Source organism: Odocoileus virginianus, chromosome 5 (genome assembly GCF_023699985.2).
Source record: "Odocoileus virginianus isolate 20LAN1187 ecotype Illinois chromosome 5, Ovbor_1.2, whole genome shotgun sequence".
Lineage (NCBI taxonomy): Eukaryota > Metazoa > Chordata > Mammalia > Artiodactyla > Cervidae > Odocoileus > Odocoileus virginianus.
Genome location: NC_069678.1, coordinates 4,111,243 through 4,131,033, shown reverse-complemented (window position 1 = coordinate 4,131,033; position 19,791 = coordinate 4,111,243). Strand labels below are relative to the sequence as shown.

Sequence of the window (19,791 nt, the reverse complement as noted above, 5' to 3'; positions counted from 1 at the left end):
ATCACGGTTTGCTTTTAACAGAGCTACCATCACTACAGTGTTTTTTGGTTTTGTGCTTTTTCTTTGGTGTGGGGAGTGGTATGAAATGCTTTATTTTAATTATGATTATTTGGAATTTATGGTGTCACCCTTACAATGCTAAAATTTGGCCATTGTGAATATCATGCCAACAAATATGGCATGCTTTTGTTTTGGCATGGTTCTTATGCTACCTTTTCTGAGAAAATATAAAAGTATCTAGCATTTCTTGAGAGAAGTGAGAGACCTTGAAATTATTTGGCACTGATACAAACTAGTAAAAAGAAAGAAAGATGACAGCTGAGAGTGGTAATTGTGTGTGACTCCAGCATCCCCGTGGAGGGTGATTTTATATTGCCCAGGTTTAGAGTGCTGCGTGTGATTAGAAAGAGGCTCTTTAAAAGCCTTTCATGTAGTACTGTATTCCAGCCTGAATGGAAATCCTATCATTTAAGGTATTTTATGTGATGTTGTATATGTGTAATGGCCAGGTTTCTTTTAAGTTTTTTCTTTAACTGTGGTTGATTTACAGTATTATTAGTTTCAGATATTTATTCAGACTGATAAATGGGCAATTTACTGATGAAGTTCTTAGTGGTTCGCAATTTGAACCTCTTCCTAGCTGTATATACAGAGGTTATAGAAGAGAGATGATTTTAAAACTAGCTTAAGTTTTAAAACGTATTGCTTCTTAACATACTATGGTATACTTTATTTTTTTTTTTAATATTGTAGTGGTTTTTGTCATACATTGACATGAATCAGCCATGGATTTACATGTACTCCCCATCCCGATCCCCCCTCCCACCTCCCTCTCCACCCAATCCCTCTGGGTCTTCACAGTGCACCAGGCCCGAGCACTTGTCTCATGCACCCAACCTGGGCTGGTGATCTGTTCCACTATAGATAATATACATGTTTCGATGCTGTTCTCTCGAAACATCCCACCCTCGCCTTCTCCCACAGAGTCCAAAATTCTGTTCTGTGCATCTGTGTCTCTTTTTCTCTTTTGCATATAGGGTTATTGTTACCATCTTTCTAAATTCCATATATATGCTTTAGTATACTGTAATGGTCTTTATCTTTCTGGCTTACTTCACTCTGTATAATGGGCTCCAGTTTCATCCAACTCATTAGAACTGATTCAAATGAATTCTTTTTAATGGCTGAGTAATATTCCATGGTGTATATGTACCACAGCTTCCTTATCCTTTCGTCTGCTGATGGGCATCTAGGTTGCTTCCATGTCGTGGCTATTATAAACAGTGCTGCGATGAACATTGGGGTGCACGTGTCTCTTTCAGATCTGGTTTCCTCAGTGTGTATGCCCAGAAGTGGGATTGCTGGGTCATATGGCAGTTCTAATTCCATTTTTTTAAGAAATCTCCACACTGTTCTCCATAGCAGCTATACTAGTTTGCGTTCCCACCACTGTGGTATACTTTAAAAGATTATAATCTGCAACTAAATCTAACTCAAAATCTGAGCTTTGGAATGTTTTTTTACATGTATGTGTTATGTTAAAAAGACTTAAATTGTCTTGACTTCTTAAAAAATAATTTTGCACAATACAGTTATTTATCTGTTTCATTTGATTTTGGACCAAAACAGAAATTTATGTCTAGCCTTACATTTGTTTCTAAAGAATTACTAGACTCTTGTCACTTTAGTTAGATGTAGCAGTATGTTGATATACATTATTTATGAGAAATATTTCATGTCAGAATAGTAGGAATATTATAAGAAAATCAAATGTGGATCTTTTAAAGTCACTGATTTTGCAAAACAGCAACAATAAAACAGCTATAAAATTACTTCATACTGTATTCTTTCAGGGGAGGGAAAATCTCTGGTAAACCCAACAAAAATGGTTTATCGTGCCCATTTCTTTCTTTTGTCATGTTACAGCATTAAAGCTCGGTCCTGAATCATTCAAGTTTGATGGTGCAGTAGAAGCTGTGGCAGTCCGACAGGCTGAAAAGTATTACATCCTCCGTCCAGAAGTCATTGAAACCTATTGGTACCTGTGGCGATTCACTCATGATCCAAGATACAGGGAGTGGGGCTGGGAAGCAGCACTGGTAAATAAGCCAGTATTTCATTTTATGTGCAAGAGTGTTAAATTAAGCCTCCTATAGTGCCATGTGTCCTCATCCATGTTACTTCATGTTTAGCATGGCAGTTTTTCACTATGATTATAAAATTTCTCTACTTGACTGTTAATGCTTAACCTCTAGAGTAAAGTAAAATCATTGTAGAATTGCCCAGATTCACAGCCTAGGTAGATTAACCCCCATTCACTTCAGTCTGTGTTCAGAGTAATTCCTTAGTGGAACCACAAGAATGATTACTGAGTTGTTAAAATTTTTCTGCACTGAAAGATAATGCCAACACACAAACATACTGTCTGTCTCTCCATATGTGTGTGTGTTGTGGGCACGCTCTGTCATGTCAGACTGCAGCCCCATGGACTGTAGCCCCCTAGGCTTCTCTGTCCATGGGATTTTCCAGGCAAGAATACTGGAATGGGTTGCCATTTCCTACTCAGAGAATCTTCCTGACTTAGGGATCAGACCCACCACCTCTCTTTTGTCTTCTGCATTGGCATGCAGATTCTCTACCACTGTGCCACCTGGGTGTGTGTATGCACATTTGAAATGAGGAGTTTTTAATGGTTAGTAAGTAAAGTAAGCAAATGGTTTACTTATAAAACCCTAACCTTTCAGAGAATTCCGTTGTCGTCAGTACCTGGGAGAAAGAAAAATCATTAAAATTTTTCATGAACGTATAACTTATCACTGGAAGTGAGGAAGTATTTTATTCTCTGAGACATACTAATTATGATAAATAGTACTAATTACAATGGATATTCATATTCAAATTATTTACCTTAAACTTGGAGTCTTGCTAGAACCAAGGACATTTAGGTGAGATAGTGTTAATAAATTGCACAGACAAGAATGTGTAAGATGTATTTTAGATCAGAATGTAGACCAGTTTATGTAAAAAGAAGGTTTCACGGGTCAACTAGACAAACAAAAGTTTGGAGCCATTATGTAGATAGTCTTGCATGTCAGGTCAAGGCATGAATACTTAGTGTTTCAGACATCGTATACACACACTTTTCTCATGTACTATGCAAGTGTTTCTCATTTGCGAAGTAGGGGTAGAAAGTCTTTTGCCTAGCTCACAATCCCTCTGATCTTCTTTTTCTTCTCCATCTCTTACCCACTAAAACTCCTTAACTTTAAGAATCCATCCTGGGACTACTAAAAGTTTATGAAAGGGGAAGGAACTGCTGAAGACTTTTTAGTGGGGAGTAACACAACAAAAGGATCTGATTGTAATCTGCAAGTTGGTGGGTTTTGGAGACCACTGCAATAATATAGAAATGATGTGATAAAGACTTGAACTAAGGTGAGGGCACTTATGTGTCATTTATCATTCAGACATAGATGTTCTTTATGGAGTTTAAGAGACTATTAATAGAAGCAAGGTGATTACAAATACAGAGCAGGAACAGACAAAGCATTTATTGTTGCTGCTTCTCTCTGCCTGGGTCCAAAATTGGGACCACAGCTGCTAGGGGAATTTTGTGCAGGAGGGTCCTGCCACAGTTGAGAAAGAGACAAAATGTTGGCACAGTGGTTTGAGACTAGGACACACACACACTTCTGTTGTGTAGTAATGCCTTACTAATGCTGAGGTAAATCAATGTATGGGAGAAGTGAGTGTTAGTCACTCAATTGTGTCCGACTCTTTGCAACCCTATGGACTGTAGCCCGCCAGGCTCCTCTGTCCACGGGATTCTCCAGGCAAAAATACTGGAGTGAGTTGCCATTCCATTCTCCAATATAGGGGAAAGAGGTAAGGTAATCCTGCAGTGAATATGACTTGAATGTCTCCTAACATTTAATGCTTCTTATTTAGAGGAATTATGTAAAAATGAATAGTCTAAGTGTTAATTAGCTCTTCTTCAGAAAGGAAGAAGACCAGATAAGTAAGAAAAGTAGCAAGGCTAGAAACAGTAAGCCACAGCTTACTGTTAAGGATGAGTAAAATAACCATGCCTTCATTCAGCTTCTCTGGGTTAGGTGGAGTAGAGAAAGAAAAAACCATACACGCTTTCAACTTTTTCTGTATGCCTTAATTGTAAAGTGTAATACACCTACAAAAGCAGAATGCTTGATAGTTTTAAATTAACAGGGTTTTGAATAGATTCTAATTCAGAATATTTTATTCAGACAGGTTCAAAGATGAAGAAAGATAAATTAAGAATATAAACTCCCCTTTGGGCAGTAGAACATAGTCGTTAATAATAATGTGGAGCAAATTACTCTTTGCCTCAGTTTTCCCATCTGAATAGTAAAGCTATTAAGATAGCCTCATAGGGTTGTTAGAAATTTAATTGTTAATAGATTTAAAGCTCTTAGAAAAGCCTTCAGCACATAGTAAATTCTTAATGATTGTTAGCTCTCAATATTTGTGGTTATTATTGTAATAGGTGTGAGGGTGGGCTCTTCCTGCCGGTTTATACCAACTATAATGCTTAATTCATAGGATTATGATAATACACTGTCTGGCATATAGTATGTTTATAGTAAATATCATATTGCTGTTGCTGTGGAGAGCTCCTTCAGTAATACACCTTTTAGCATGATTTGAATTGTTTATCCTTGGAAGTGATAAAATTGCATTTAAAATTTTTAATTCAAACTGACTTCCCTCTTGATTTGTCAGAATTAATGAGGTTTTATTGTACCAGACAGATCTAACTCAGTGTGAATAGATTAAATTTGACTCCTAAGTTAGGAAAATATAAAATGTCTTAAAAAGATTAAAGAGTTTTGGAGAGAGAGACATTCTACATCAAACAGGATGCTTCAGTTAATTTTTCCAGTGCAAGGCTATTTCCATTTGATTTAAAAAGTCTTATTCTGAAACTATAAACTTCTCATAGAGACTCTCTTTTGACTATGGTTCTTTAACTTGTCCTTCAAAACTTGAAATTCTATGGAACTGACTCTTGTCTGATCTCTTTCACAGGCTATTGAAAAGTACTGCCGAGTCAGTGGCGGATTTTCTGGGGTGAAGGATGTGTACTCCTCTACTCCTACGCATGATGATGTACAGCAGAGCTTCTTTCTTGCTGAAACATTAAAGTAAGTAGATGCTGTAAAATTTTTTTAAACTGTAGGCTGGTTTTGCTATGTGGTCACTCTATGATCAATTGTGACTATGTTTTATTCCAGTAAATTTTATTCCAAATATATAGTGAAGCCTTGTGTAGTTGAGTCTTCAATTTTTAGTTTCATCTCATGGAAGAATAACTTAGACTCTTATTTTGTCAAATAAGAGTACCTTTATTTTGTCTTTAGCTCTTTACTGTGCATTAACATTGTCTTCTTAACAAATTTACTGTTAAAAAAGAAATGCATAAAATCAAGACCAACTTACTATGGTGTGTCTGTTTTCACTGGTATCAGAATCTCTGGGGCAGAAATTGTTTAGCATGTGTGCACCTGTGTATTTTGCTTATGTGCTTTTTTACCCTATCTATCTCAAAATTCAGAATTTGAATATAATGGCAGAATTCTGGAAAGCTATATAAGAATACATCAATATGCTTATATAGTCAAGGCTATGGAAAAAGTTTATGTACATGAATGTTTATTGGATGTTTATAAAAAGTTACTGTTGGGTTAGTATTAGTTGGAAAGTTAAATATAAATTATTGCACATCCACAATGGATATTATAGACTCTTCACAGTATAATATTAAGTAGGTTATTAAGTGCACACACATATATATATAGAGAGATGAATGTCTTAATTGTATTTCAACAACATCAAAATGTATACTGTGATGTACCTTATTGGTGTTATTCTTTTAGATCCTTTTCTGGTTTTGCTTTTGTTATCAGGTAAAAATAAACTGCTTATTTTCCTTCCTCAAATTCAGTTGCTGTCTTTATGCTTAGAATCAGAAGAAATTTTTTGAGCTGCAAAAACTCTAGAGATCCAACAAACACCACTGCAGTCCATTCCTCCTCTCTATATATGGACATTCCCAATGCTACAGATCTCTTCACAGCATAAAGAACAGTATGCCATAAGGTGTTTTGTTACTCTCGTTAGATGATGAAGCACATCACTGCCTTATAAGGCTAACCCATTGCATTGTTCAGAAGCTTTTATTACTAATATTAGAAGCACATTCCTGTTTTTAATTTTATTTTTTTTAACACCAAAACATTTTGTATTGGGATATAGCTGATTAACAGTGTTGTGATAGTTTTAGGTGAACAGCAGAGGGACTCAGCCATACATATATATCTATCCATTCTCCCCCAAACCTACCATCCAGGCTGGCACATAACATTGAGCAGAGTTCTGTGCTATACAATAGGTTTTTGCTGGTTATCCATTTTAAATTTAGCAGTGTGTACATGACCTTCCTGAAATCCTTAGCTTTCTCTCCACCCCACCCCTCACCCCCACCCCGCCAGCAACTATGAATTTGTTTTCCAAGTCTGAGAGTCTGTTTCTGTTTTGTAAGTAAGTTCATTTGTATCATTTCTTCTTAGATCCCAGATATAAAGGATGTCATATATTTCTCCTTCTCTATCTTACTTACTTCACACAATATGACACTCTCTAGGTCCACGCATGTTGCTGCAAATGACCTTATTTCATTCTTTTTGGAGGCTGAGTTATATTCCACTGTCTATATGTACCATGTCTTCATCCATTCCTCTGTCAATGGTCGTTGAGGTTGTCTCCATGTCTTGGCTATTATAAACAGTGCTGCAGGATCGTTGAAGTGCATGTATCTTTTGGGGCCATGTTTTTCTCTGGATGTATGCCCAGAAGTGGGATTGCAGGGTCATATGGTAGTTCTGTTTTTAGTTTTTTAAGGAACCTCTGTACTGTTCTCTATAGTGGTGGTACCAATTTACATTCCCACCAACAGTGTGGGAAAGTTCCCATCTCTCCACACCCTCTCCAACATTTGTTGTTTGTGGATTTTTTGATGATAGCCATTCTGACTGGTGTGAGATGATATCTCATTGTAGTTTTGACTTGCACTTCTCTAATAACTAGCAATGTTGAACATCTTTTCATGTGCCTGTTGGCTGTCTGTATGTCTTCTTTAGAGAAATGTATATTTAGGTCTTCTACCCATTTTTTGAGTGAGTTTCTTCTTGTGATGCTATTAAATGTAATAAGCTGTTTGTAAATTTTGGAGACTAATCCCTTATCAGTCACATCATTTGCAGATATTTTCTCCCAGTCAGTCTGTGGGTTGTCTTTTCATTTTGTTTATTGTTTCTTTTACTGTGCAAAAGTTTTTGAGTTTAAGTAGATCCCATTTGTTTATTTTTGCTTTAATTTCCATTATTCTGGGAGATGGATTAAAAAAGATGTTGCTGTGATTTATGTTGGAGAGTGTTCTGCCTATGTTTTCCTCTGAGAGTTTTATAGTGTCTGGTCTAGCATTTAGGTCTTTAATCCATTTTGAGCTTCTTTTTGTGTATGGAGTTAAGGAATGATCTAATTTCATTTTTTTTTACATGTGGCTGTCCACTTTTCCCAGCATCGTTTGTTGAAGAGACTGTCTTTCCAACATTGTATCATCTTGCCTCCTTTGTCATAGATGAATTGACTGTAGGTGCATGTCCTTCTTTCTGGATTTTCTATCCTATTCCATTGATCTATGTTTCTGTTTTTATGTGGTACCATTACTGTTTTGATGACTGTAGCTTTGTAGTACAGTCTGAAGTCAGGGAACCTGATTCCTCCAGCTCCATTTTTCTTCTTCAAGATTGCTTTGGCTCTTCAGGGTCTTTTGTGTCTCCATTACAAATTTTGAGATTTTTTTTTTGGTTCTAGTTCTGTGAAAAAAGCCACTGATAATTTGATAGAGGTTGCATTAACTCTTAGATTGCCTTGGGTAGTATAGTCATTTTGACAATACTGATTCTTCCAATCCACAAACATGGTATATCTTTCTATCTATTTATATCTTCTTTGATTTCTTTCATCAGCATCTTATGGTTTTCAGAGTACAGGTCTTTTGTCTCCTTAGGTAGGTTTATTCCTAGATATTTTATTCTTTGTGATGCAAAGAATGATAGTAAATGGAATTGCTTCTTGAATTTCTCTCTCTGATCTTTCATTGTTAATCTATAGAAATACAACAGATTCGTGTGTATTAATTTTATAGCCTGAAACTTTACTAGATTCATTGCTGAGCTCTGATAATTCATTCCAGAGCACTGAGCTCTGATGGTAGTTTTCTGATAACATCCTTTGGATCTTCTATGTATAGTATCATGTCATCTGCAAACAGTGACAGTTTAACTTTTCCAATTTGAATTATCTTTACTAGAAGCATCTGTCTTATATTGAGTTAAAAATCTATTTCACTGTGATTTCCATTCTATGTTCCATGCTTTACCCTTTGGAAATATGGAGTCTTCTACATGGATGTAAACTAAAAATATTTGTATATTTTGGCTAAAGATGACAAGTTTCTGAATTATTTGTTTCTGATACCATTCTGGTTGGTGTCTCTGGAGAATGAGTCCATGGTTTCCTAGACTGAACACCGTATCAGATGTGAATAAACCAGTGCAGAGTACCAGTCACTGAGTTGCTCGTTACACCTTCATTAGTGCAAGATACTATTATATTTTTTCTTTAAAAATATTTATTTATTTAAACTTTTTATTTTGTATTGGAGTATAGCTGATTGATAATTTTCTGATTATTTCAAATGGACAGCAAAGGGACTGAGCCATACTTATACATGAAGATAGTATTGTTATTCTGTTTTATGGTAGCCATGATAATATATCTTGCAATTTTGCTATAGGTCTTTTTTCTTTTAAACATGAACTAAGATAATTATTTTCTCTCTTACATTGGTATGATTAGCTTTTCTGAAATTTAATTACCTTTTCCCTTCATTGCTCATTAAATTTTATTTTGGTAGGCTTAACATATTCTAATTTATTGAAAGATTTTTGAACCCTTGAGTTTTTCATTTAATGTATTATCTATTCCAGCTTTGTGTCATGCACAGATTTAATAGATATGTCTTGTCTGTATATACCCAAGTTAAGCAGACATTAAAGACATCTAACCATGTATTCTTACTTATCTGTTTTTTCCCAACTCTTTCTTTTAATAGTTGTGTGACTTTGGACAAATTGCTTCATTTCTCTACCTCAGTTTCATCATCTGTAAAAGAGGAATTAATAATAGTATCACCTAAAAGGGTTATTATGAGCATTAATACAGCAAAGCCCTTAGAATTATACCTGGCACAAAATATAAGGTGGAAGGTATAAAGTGTCTATAGGACAGTGTGGCTAGGAGCTGGGGAAAGAAAGGCAGATGTGAAGCAAAGGAGAATGAGGACAAACTGGAGAAGTCACAGGACAAACGATCCCACATCTGTCTCACTTCCTCCAGTGTTGATAAGCAGGTGACTTGCAGAAGTGCTTGGCACCTTCTGCCATGGGGCTATACAAGCCTGTCTTGGAAATTGGAGAAATTGATGAGGAGCTCCAGTAGTAACTGCAAAAAACCACAGGTTTGGCAGCTGCCCACACCTCCAAGGTGAGCCAGGTAATCACTGACAATATGCATAACTTTTAACAGCACGTGGCAACCCTACACTGCCCCTGAGAGCATAATGGCTCATGCTTTTTTTCCTCCACATTATATGTATGCTTTTGGTAGCGAACCCTAACTCAGAACTGTACAGAGAAAGTAATTCTGACAAATATAGTTCCAGCTTCGTTATGCCGACAAAGTATGATCACCACAGGAGACAAATCTTGCAGATAATGAAAAATATAACCTACTTCATATCATATAATATGCAATATTTGTATATAAAATAGATCATTTTAAAAGTGTATTATAAAGCTATGCTAATTTAAAAGGTTTAGAAGTGATGTAAGAATAAACAGTGGAACAGGAGAGATTTCAAAAATAAGCCCACTTATATGTGGAAATGTCATCTTTGAAAAAAGCCAGTTCAGATCATTGAGGAAAAGTTAAATAATTTAATAAATGAAGTTAGAAAAATTATCCATTAGAAAAACAAACTGGATTCCTGTAAATACTAAAACTGAAATTATATAGAAAATAGCTTTAAATATTAAAAATGAAATAAAATTCTAAAACAAATTAAAGTTTTTTTTTACTCCCCAGCTGTTGGGATGAAGATGGCATGACACACAACCCAGAAACCATAGAAGAAAAGATTTAAATTTTTAACTGCAGAAAAATAACATCTGCAAGGGCGGGGGTGGTGGTGGGGAAGAACATCAGACAAAGTAAAAGACAATTGATGCAATGTCTTTTACAGTGTAAATATATTTCAATACTTATGCCTGTCAATGGGTAAATTTTCTTATAAGGAAAAACTTAAGGCAGTTCACTGGAAAACAGATGGGAAATACCATAAATACATGAAAAATACATATTTGACCCACTGATAAAGTAATGAAATGAATAATTAAATACCAGGTTTCACTATCAATTACTTAAGATTTTAAAAGTTCGCATTCTGCTGTTAATAAGAATGTATGGATCTAGTCACTTATAAGCAGTGGAAGTGACAGTGTACATTGTTTGTTGTGGGTGGGGAAATCTTTTACAAAGAACATGTTCATATATTAAGAGCACATTATTTTTGCTTCAGTAATCCTACTTCTAGACATTACTTCCACAAGTGAGAAAGATGGATGAAAAAGGTTGTTTCTTATTTCTGTGTTTGTTATATTCTTTGCTCTTTTGCTGAATGATTAAGATTGAGTTCTGCATGTACCTTTTTAGTTACATCTACTACATCACTTTCCCCCTGCATTTATTTGATCCATGCCTGCCTACTGTATGTTTTCTTTTCCATGCTATTTAATTCATTTTGCTATATCCACATACTATTTTTATGCTTTAGAGATACTTGTATTAAAAACAGTTAACATTAGCCTTGATTTCTTAGGAGCTACACAAGGCAGAGGAAATAGATGTGTTTATCTGACTAATTTTAATGTGACAGCTGCTATGCTATTCATTCTGTACATTTCAACAAACATTTGTTGAGTGTATGTGTCTTTACTCTTGCTTTTACTTGTGCATGAAATTTATCATTTCTTTTTTATATCCCTTACAAAATCCTATTACTTTTTCAAGGTCTAGCTCAAATATCACTGTCTCTGGGAGTCCTCTCCAAAACTAAGACAGGATTAGGCCATCTTTAGGTGTACTTAAAGTACTTCCTTTGTCTTGATAGTCTGCAAATATTATCATCACTGCTTCATGTTTGGGATAGAGTATACATACACTCAACAAATGTTTGTTGAACTGTACAGAATGAAGAGCATAGCACTTGTCACATTAAAATTAGATGAACATCAGTTTCCTTTGTCTTGTGTAGCTCCTCAGTAATCAAGGCTAATAGTTTTTAATACAGATATTTTTAAAGTATAAAATTAGTCTGTTGTTGTGCAGTCATCAAGTCATGTCTGACTCTTTGTGAGCCCATGGACTGAAGCACACCAGGCTTCCCTATCCCCAACCATCTCCTGGAGTCTGCTCAAACTCATGTCCGTTGATTGGTGATGCCATCCAACCATCTTATCCTCTGTCGCCCCCTTCGCCTCCTTCCCTCAATCTTTCTCAGAATCAGGGTCTTTTCCAGTGAGTTGACTCTTCACATCAGCTGGCCAAAGTATATTGGAGCTTCAGCTTTAGCATCAGTCCTTCCAATGAAGATTCAGGGTTGATTTCTTTTAGGATTGACTGGTTTGATCTCCTTATTGTCCAAGACATTCTGAAGAGTCTTCTCCAGGACTAAGGTCGAAAGCATCACTTTTTTGGTGCTCAGCCTTCTTTATGATCCTTCTCTCACATCTGTACACGACTACTAGAAAAACCATAGCTTTGAGTTAACAGACCTTTGTCGACAAAATTATGTCTCTGCTTTTTAATGTGCTGTCTAGGTTTATCATAGCTTTTCTTCCAAGGAGCAAATGTCTTAATTTCATGGCTACAGTCACTGTCCGCAGTGATTTTGGAGCCCAAGGAAATAAAGTCTTGCACTGTTTTCACATTTTCCCCATCTATTTGCTATGAAGTTATGGGACCAGATGTCATGATCTTAGTTTTTTGAATGTTGATATTTTTAAAGTATAAAAACAGCCTGGATATAGCAAAATGAATTAAGTAGTATGGAACAGAAAAAAATGAAAAATAAAAGTTTTTCTGTATGCCACATTTAGTTTCACTTCCCAAAGATAATTATAGTTGACCGTAGAATAACTTAGGTTCAGCTGTGCAGATCCACTTATATATAGATTAATTTTAATAAGTATATTGGAAAGTTTTTTAGAGTTTTGTGGCAATTTGAAAAAACTTGCAAATGAACCATGTGACCTAGGAATGTTGAAAAAATTAAGGGAAAAAATCAGGTACAGGATGAATTCATAAAATATATGTACATACTAGTCTATTTTATCATAGACTACCATGAAATATTATACAGATATATTATTAAAATTAAAATTTCTCAAAACACACACAAACATAGACTATACATGGCACTATATTTGCAGTCCAATGATTTGAGTATATGCTTAAAATGAAGAGTGATGCTAATCATCTCCATAGGAGCAGTTCATCTCTCTAGTAAATTGTATTATCAAGGAAACAGTGGTCTCTTGTAGTTTTTAAATATTTTTCATCATGTTTAGTGCAATACTGTGAACTGTAAATAGCACCATGGTACCCCTACAGTGCCACTAGTGATGCTGAACATGTTCCTAAGAAGTAAAGTCACTGACATTGCAAGAAAAAATTGAATGCTTGACATTTACTATAGATTGAGGTCTGCAGCTACGGTTTCTCACTGCATGATAAATGAATCTGTGTAAGGATTCTTGTGGGGAAGAAAAAGAAATTCATGGATTCATCGCTGCAGCTACATCCGCAGACACAGAAACCTTGCACTTTTTGCAAAATACCCTTTATCTTGCCTTTAAAATGCAGCTTTTTATGTGGGTGCAGGATTGCTATAAGAAAGGCATTCCTACAGACTAGTATAATTTGAGAAAAAAAGTCATTATAAGACAAAGCAAAAGGAAGGTGAAGGGTCTGAAGCTGGAAGATTTCATGCCAATAAAGGATGGTTTGCTAAATTTTAGAAAGAGATTTGGCTTTAAATCTGCTGACCAAGAGGCAGCAGATGAGTTCCCAGACACCACTGAGGAAATCGTTGAGGAGAAAGAATATCTGGCTAAACAGGTTTTTAATGCAGACAAAAGAGCCCTATTCTAGGGGGAAAAAATGCCACAGAGGTCATTTATTAGTAAAGAAGAGAAGTAAGCACCAGGATTTAAGGCAGAAAGAGATAGCTCTACTGTTAACTGCTAACTCTGCTATTTTGTGCAAATGCAGTTGGGTTGATCAGAACTGCCTTTATGTACAAAGCTGCTAATAACCCTTGAGCCTTGAAGGAAAAAAAAAAACACCATGTTTTGTTTGCACAATAAGAAGGCCTGGAGGAGAACCCTTTTCTGAATTTGTTCCATTCTTGCTTTGTCCCTGAAGTCAGAAAGTACCTTGCCAATAAGAGACTGCTTTTTAGAATTCTTTCATTATTGGTCAATGACCCTGGCCACCTAGAACTCCAGAGTTCACCACCAAAGGCATCAAAGTGGTCTACTTGCCTCCAAACATAACATCTCTAAGTCAGCCTCTAGATCAGGGGGTCATACAGATGTTTTAGGCTCATTACACAGGGTACTTACATAAAAGACTTAATACTGTGGACGAGAACCCCAATAGAGACATCATGAATGAAAGGATTACAGCCTTGAAGATGCCATCATTGTTTTTAAAAAAAGCCATGAAAGCCATCAAGCCCAACAGAGTAAATCCTTGCTGGAGAAAACTGTCCAGATGTTATGCATGACTTCACAGGATCTACAACAGAGCCAATCAAGGAAATCATGAGAGAAATTGTGGATATGGGGGAAAAAAATAAAAAAGAAGGAGGTGAAGGGTTTCAAGATATGGATCTTGCAGAAATTCGAGAGATATTAGACTCCACACCAGAAGAATTAACAGAAGATAAGCCCTTCCAAACCAGTGGCAGATGATGGGGAAGAAGCAGTTCTAGGAAACAAATTGACCTTAGAGTACCTGGTAGGAGGGTTCTGATTATTTAAGACAGCTTTTGAATTCTTTTACGACATGGACCTTCTATGATAGGAGTAATTGGTACCACGTCGAAACATTTTTAGAGAAATGCAAAAGCAAAAAAGTCAGAATTTATGCTGTATTTCCATAAAGCTATACTGAGTACCTGCCTCCCTTTCCACCTCTGAGACATCAAGACCAACCTCTCTTCTTCCTCTTCATCCTCAGCCTACTCAACATGAGGATGATGACGATGGAGACCTTTATGATGATCCACTTCCACTTAATGGATAGATCATCATGCTGTATAGTTACTAAACTTACCTGTTGTGCATGTGCTTGTCTCTGTGTGAAAATCTAATAACTATACAGCAAGAACTGTATGGAATGAGATGTTCTTATGTCATCGTCATCATCATTTAAGTATTCTTTGTGTGGAACATTATGTGCAAGACTTGTACTACATTCCCACCAACAGTTCACAAGGGTTTCTTTTTCTCCCCATCTTCACCAGCACTTGTTATTTCTTTTTGGTAACAGTCATTGAAACAGGTATGAGGTGATATCTCATTGTGGTTTTGATTTGCATTTTCCTAGTGATTAATACTGTTGAGCATCTTTGCATATACAGCTATTGGCCATTTCTGTGTATTTTGGGGAAAATGTCTATTCAATTCCTCTGCCTGTTTTCAATTGGGTTATTTAGTTTTTAGCTATTGAGGTGTATTCTTTATATATTTTGGATGTTAACTCCAGCCAGATACATGACTTGCAATTATCTTCTCCCATTCTGTAGGTTGCCTTTTTATTTTTTGGAGTCTTTTGCACTGAAGAAGCTTTTTAGTTTGATATAGTTAGATTTATTTTTGCCTTTGTTGCTTGTGCTTTTGGTGTCATATCCCAAAAAATCATTGCCAAGACCCCTGTCAAGGAGCTGTTTCTCTGTTTTCTTCTAGGTGTCTTATAGTTTCAGATCTTAAGTAGTAGTTTTTAATTGTACCACTTTATCATTTCTAACTGTATTTTTTAAAGCATTCCTGATTTCCTATGTAAAATTTCAAATTGTCCCCTCATTTTCTCTTTAATTTTCACCATAGCATCTGTATTCTAACATAGTATGTAATTTCTTCAGGGATATAAGAATATTTGCCTTAGAATATGAACCGACAAGGACAGTGTTTTTGTATATTTTAGTTATTGTTGTATCCCCAGCATCAATGGTGAAGTCACATATACTTGTTTCAGTATTAAATATTTGTGGGATAAAGGATTGGAATCATTTGATTCCAAGAGAGCAAGAGCAGAAAAACAGAAGTTTTACAAGATCTTGCCAAAATGGGAGCGGGAAGAAGAGAATAATAGACCTATTTTATTTCCTGCTTGAGGCTCAGGGCATGAATTCAGTTAGTGCTAGAATATAGTTAATAATGAATCAAGAAATTGATAAAGCAAGAAGAAGGCAAGATGTGAAAAGTGAGGAAACCAAGAAAGTTGATCTGTTTTCAGTAGAGAGTCACAGATCAGATGCCAACATGAAGGAGAAAAGCAAAAACAGTACAAACTAAGTGGTGTTAAAAGTTACAAAAACTGGTAAACCTAGGGCAGTGGTTCTTAAGCTTGAGCATGCATCAGAGTCACTTGGAAAGCTTCTTAAAACGCAGATCCTGTACACCCTCGCCAAAGCTGCTGATTAGCAGGTTAGAGTGGAGTCTGAGAATCTGCATTTGTAACAAGTTACCAGGTGACGCTGATGCTGCTGTCTGGAGGATCACACTTCAGGAACCGCTGACACCTGTGACTCAGGAAACCACTTAATGGATGCAATTAGGGATCAAGGAGTTACCTATCCTGACAAGGAATAGCTAGTATACCATGAGGTCAGGTGGGCAAATCATTGCTCAAGTGTATATATTTATGTAGTCCAGTCTCCTCATTATACTGAAGAACCACAGCCATGGTCTCCACATTTTTTAATCCCCCTCAGGACTTAACCTGGGGCTTCCAGGTGGTGCTAGTGGTAAATAATCTGCTTGCCAGTGCAGGAGACATAAGAGATGCAGGTTTGATCCCTGGGTTGGGAACATTCCCTGGAGAAGGAAATAACAACCCACTCCAGTATCCCTGTCTGGAGAATCCCATGGACAGAGAAGTGTGGCATGCTACAGTCCATAGAGTCGCAAAGGGTCGGACATGACTAAAGTGACTTAGCATGCAGGACTTACCACAGCGTCAGTGCAATCTAAATGTTAGACACCAGGGGACACACACGCACACACAGAATGGATTTCACTTGCACTGTTTAATATGAGTGTTTTTTCAGTTTCCGAACTGTATTTTGAAATGTCCTTGCCAGTTTTCTTTTCCTGCAGTAGAGGGAGCTACAACTCAAAATGTACTTATGTAGCAATAACACATAATAAGATTATTTTTCTTTTCCATCGATCTTTTTTCTTAACTTTAAAAATTGGCTTTATTAATGTATTCTAAGTGTACAGTTCATTGTATTTTCCAAGTATATAAGCCTGAGTAACTACAACCACAGGTAATATGGAACATTTCTATCCTCATCTTCCAATGAGTCCCTGAACACATAGCTGCTTTGCGTCACTGTAGGTTTCTTATTCTGGAATTTCATATAATTGCAATCATGCATTATGCACTTATTTTTGTTTGACATTCTTTTTAGCATAATATTTTTTTGATCAGTGGGTGGTGGTGCATGTATCAGGTTATTCCTTTCTCTCGATAAGTATTCTGTTATATGGCTGGCTAACCACATTTTATTTATTCATTCACTTACTGATGGTCCATTAATCATATACTTTTAAAAGGAATCTAGAAAAAAAGGAATTATGTTTGATTACATACAAGTGTCTTAATCTTAGTTTTTTTAATCTAGAAATGTTTTAATTCTTCCCTTAAAATTAACTAATACATTTTGCTACTATCAAATAATTTGCTATGAAGTAAAATTCTAAATGTTTTAATCTTGGTGCTTCTTTAAAGCAGAGATGACAGAGAGTTAAAATTTGTGACAACAATCTTCTTCTTAAAACTCCAGTAAAATTGTTGACTGAAGTTTGTTCTAAGTTTGTTTTGGCTTTCAAAAAAACTCTAGCGAGACTTCTATTTCTCCCTTTGCAAGCAATTTTTTAAATTAAATTAATTAATTTCTTTGTGGTTGTGCGGAGTCTTTGTTGCTCCACGGGGGCTTTCTCTCGTTGCGGTGCACCGGCTTCTCACTGCAGTGGCTTCTTTGCAGAGCATAGGCTCTAGGTACACAGGCTTCAGAAGTTAGACCGTGCGGGCTCTAGCCATGTTCCAGCTTCAGTAGTTGCAGCACGCAGGCTCAGTAGTTGTGACTCTCAGGCCCTGGATCACACAGGCTCCAGTAGTTCTGGTGCCGGGGCTCAGTAGTTGTGGGGAGCGTTAGTTGCTCCATGACATGTGGAATCTTCCCAGACCAGGAGTCGAACCCATACCCCCTGCATTGGCAGACAGATTCCTATCCACTGTACCATCAGGAAGTCCTGCAAGCATTTTTACTGAGCATGTTTTTCTTGATACTTAGCTAAGTTGAATAATTAGATGCTTTTTCTAGGGGACTATTTTAGTAATACATGAATAGAGTAATAGATTTGTGATGAGATTACCAGAGTGTTAATTGTAATATCTAGAAAGGGAATGCATATGGTTTTCACTGTAAAATTCTTTCCAAATTTCTGTAGGTTTGAAAGTTTTATAATATTGAGGTGGGGGGGAGGGAAGATAGTAAATTGTTATCAAGAAGCCGGATATTGTTGCTGATATTGTTGTCATTTCCTGTAGTAGTTTCTGTTAATTCTTTTTATAGCTACTGTTATCTTCCTTTGCCTGTAAAGTTATTCTCCATATACATAAATGAATGTATAGTTAGCCAGCTATCAGACTATCAAAAGTGTCTTTGAAGTAGGTTCAAAGACAGTTTTGATAGTGGTTTTGTCAACAAAGCATCAAGAGTAGTATTCAAGTTTGTTATCAGAAGTGTCTTAGTAATTTATTTGTGAGAGAGGGAGAATCAATGAGATAGATTATTGGGGTGAGGATTCTTACACAGGAAAATTAGTTCAAGAGGGAAGATTGAAGAAACAAAGCCACTATTCTCTTCCATTTATCTCTTATAAACTTATCTGTAACTGTATCTTAAAAGTTAGCTTTCTAACATGAGAGAACTATTTTTCCAGCTAGATGAAAAAAGTAGCTTTAAATCTCCTGTTTTTTGCTATTCTCTGCTCACTTAACCCTTGAAAGCTGATTTATAAACTGAGTCAAGTCAAAAAGTATTTATTAAGTAGCTGCTCTCCTGTCAGAATTGTGCTATTTGAGAATTAAATGTATGAAACATACACTATAATCATGAGCTTACAATCTAGTTAAGAAATCTCGGCTTTAAGGCGGTTAAAAGACTATCTTCAGTAAATGTAAAATTACCTTATAAAGACTATAAAACTAATAATAGTTATCACATGAAAACTTTAAAATATTATCAAAGTTAGTTTTACCTTACAGAAAGCTTCCAAGTTTCAGTTTTCTTTTAGCAATCGTATTTCAAAAAATTAGGTACAGTAGAATTGTTTCGTACATGAAAGTTAAGTTCTAATACAAAAGACTAAAATTGAGGTTAATCCAAATTCTTCTTTTAAATCCTTTAAGACATCAGTAATGTATGTATTTGTCATCAGTTTTCTTTTTTGTCAAGTACATATAGTTGAATTCCTATACTTAATATTCACAAAGTAAGCTAGATTTCCTATGGATAGCACTAGGAAAATAAGAATGTTGAAAATGTATTTTATTAAAATCCATTTATCGTTTGTCCTGTTTTTGTTCAGGACAGTAAAGAGTTTTTCATCATTTTGCAAATGAATCTAGCATGAACAACAACAACATAAAAAGAAATCTCTTAACTTCTGGTCATGGGCAAACTCAGTAAAAGTATAAAATGTGTGTGTGTGTGCATGTGCGCATGCACGTGTATAGTGCTCAAGAGAATATAAATGTTTTGGAAATTCAAAGGAACTTTGGTGTGGGCTGGAGTAGTCATGACAAAGATTGAAATGATGCTAAGTAATGCATAAGGTATTAATAAGTGAGGTAAAGCAGAAAGTCATTTCATGGATCCAGCTTGAGAAAATAAATGCTACCTTTCTTTAAAAATACAGGAAGAATACTAGCCTGACTAAAGAATATTTACTAGAAGTAATAGGAGTTAGGATTCCAGAATCAAAATTAGGGAGGCAAGAATATGGATGAATACTGAGGACATTATGTAAAGTGAAATAAACCAGTCACAAAAAGACAAATACTGTTATGATTCCACTTACCTGAAATATCCTTAATAAGATTCATAGAAGAAGAAAGTAGAAGATGGAGCTTCCTCCAGGAGCTGGAGGAGGAGAAAAAGTTGTTGTTTAAATGGTATAGAGTTTCAGTTTTGCAAGATGAAGTTTTCGAGCTCTGTTTCACAATAATGTGAATATACATAACACTCCTGAACTTAAAAATGGTTAAGATGGT

The 19,791-nt window shown here is 35.8% G+C and overlaps 1 protein-coding gene across 3 annotated transcripts in view; it reads left to right on the top strand.

The window, feature by feature from the left end:
• The window catches only part of MAN1A2 (mannosidase alpha class 1A member 2), a 153,145-nt gene that overhangs the window by 119,449 nt on the left and 13,905 nt on the right, over window positions 1-19,791 (top strand). For all 3 annotated transcript variants that reach the window (XM_070467237.1, XM_070467238.1, XM_070467239.1), the window contains exons 11-12: window positions 1,927-2,099; window positions 5,065-5,180. In XM_070467237.1, coding sequence (XP_070323338.1) covers window positions 1,927-2,099; window positions 5,065-5,180 — 289 coding nt within the window. The remainder of the gene's footprint in view (window positions 1-1,926; window positions 2,100-5,064; window positions 5,181-19,791) is intronic.